The sequence below is a fragment of the Monoraphidium neglectum genome (genome assembly GCF_000611645.1).
Source record: "Monoraphidium neglectum strain SAG 48.87 unplaced genomic scaffold scaffold00384, whole genome shotgun sequence".
Taxonomy (NCBI): Eukaryota; Viridiplantae; Chlorophyta; class Chlorophyceae; order Sphaeropleales; family Selenastraceae; genus Monoraphidium; species Monoraphidium neglectum.
Window position 1 is genome coordinate 1 of NW_014013244.1, and position 1,433 is coordinate 1,433.

The following is a 1,433-nucleotide window of genomic DNA, read 5'->3' on the forward strand; positions in this document are numbered from 1 at the left end:
CCCTCGCACATGCGCCAGCCGCCATCCCGCCCCATGCCCCACCGCCCGCCGCCCGCCCGCCCGCCTTCTCTCTGGCCGCCCCAACTCTGCCCCCCCGCAGCTGACTGCGTACGGCAAGATCGACAACGCTGACGAGGCCGGCATGATGAGTGAGATCGCGGCGCGCGGCCCCATAACCTGCGGCATCTCCGCCCCCGACGACTTCGTGTTCAAGTACCACTCGGGCCGCCAGGGCGGCGTGTACGTCGACAACTCGGGTGCGGGGGCCGCGCCACAGCTGCTGGGGCCGGCCGGGTTCGCGGCGGCGCGGGGCGGAGTTTGGGAGGTGCAGTTCGGGCGACTTGCGGCGGCGGACGCGGCGCGGGGCGTGCGCGCTCCGCTCCTCGCGCGAGCCCGTCGCTGTGCGGTGGGGCCGAACGGCCGCCATGCAAGGAAGGCGGAGGCTTGCCAAGCAGTGGGGCTTGGGCGCTGCATCCTTTGTCCTATCCTCAGTGCATTCACCACCCGTGAAGTGGACCCCCGCCCTCCCAAATTCCTTCCGCCAGGCGACACCGAGATCGACCACGATGTTGAGGTGGTGGGGTGGGGCGTGGACGATCAGAGCGGCCTCAAGTACTGGCTGGTCCGCAACTCCTGGGGCACATACTGGTGGGGGGCAGGGGGGGGGGCGCATTAGGTGGTCCCAGGGGCGCCGGGCCGCGGCGGTGCGGGACTGGTTTTGTCTGCCAAACTGCGTGCGAGGCGCTGGGCGGCGTGTGCGCGCGGGGGACGGCACGTGCAAGTGTCACACGTTGGGCCCTCGGCTTGGACAGCGGGTGGAGGGTTGGGGGTCAGGGGGAATGGACAGCTCGTCGATGGGGCGCAAGGCCTGGAGAGCGGTGCTGGCCTGGGGACTCTAGGGGCTTACAAGCGTGCCGATTGGGCAAGGATGCCGGTTTGATGGGGGAAGAGGGGACTCCCCTGACCGGATGAGGGTCTGGAAAGATTGCTTGTCGTTAGATGGGCGAGCTTTGCCCCAGCCCAAGCCTGCTCTTCCCAGAAGACGCTCCGACACGTCCCCCCTGCTCGCCCCAACCTGGAGCATGCTCACGTGCAACCACACACACAGGCACACCCACACAGACACACACACAGACACACACACGCAAGCGCAATCTTGCACTTGTAATAACTGAACATGTGCCTTCGACCGCCCCCCGCCCCTCCCCAGGGGAGAGCTAGGCTTTTTCAAGGTGCAGCGCGGCGCGGGCGGCAACGGCGCGCTTCAGATCGAGTCGGGAGACTGCTGGTGCGCCCCCCCGCGCTCGCTCGGCCATGCTGGCCTGTTGCTGTCTGACGGGCCTCGAGCTGCCGCGGTCGGCCCAAGCTGCGCGCCGCCAGGCAGCTGGGTCTCTCTTGGCTTTCATGAGACCTTCAAACGTGCCCCCCCCCCC

General features: G+C 68.5%; 1 protein-coding gene across 1 annotated transcript in view; it reads left to right on the forward strand.

Annotated features, from left to right (window-relative positions):
- Positions 1-142: 142 nt before the first annotated feature.
- MNEG_3144 (cathepsin X) overlaps positions 143-1,433 on the forward strand; it is a gene marked incomplete at both ends in the record, with an annotated part of 2,970 nt that continues 1,679 nt past the window's right edge. Inside the window, 3 exons of the mRNA XM_014048372.1 lie at positions 143-401; positions 546-648; positions 1,211-1,288. Of these exons, the coding sequence (XP_013903826.1) occupies positions 143-401; positions 546-648; positions 1,211-1,288 (440 nt within the window). The remainder of the gene's footprint in view (positions 402-545; positions 649-1,210; positions 1,289-1,433) is intronic.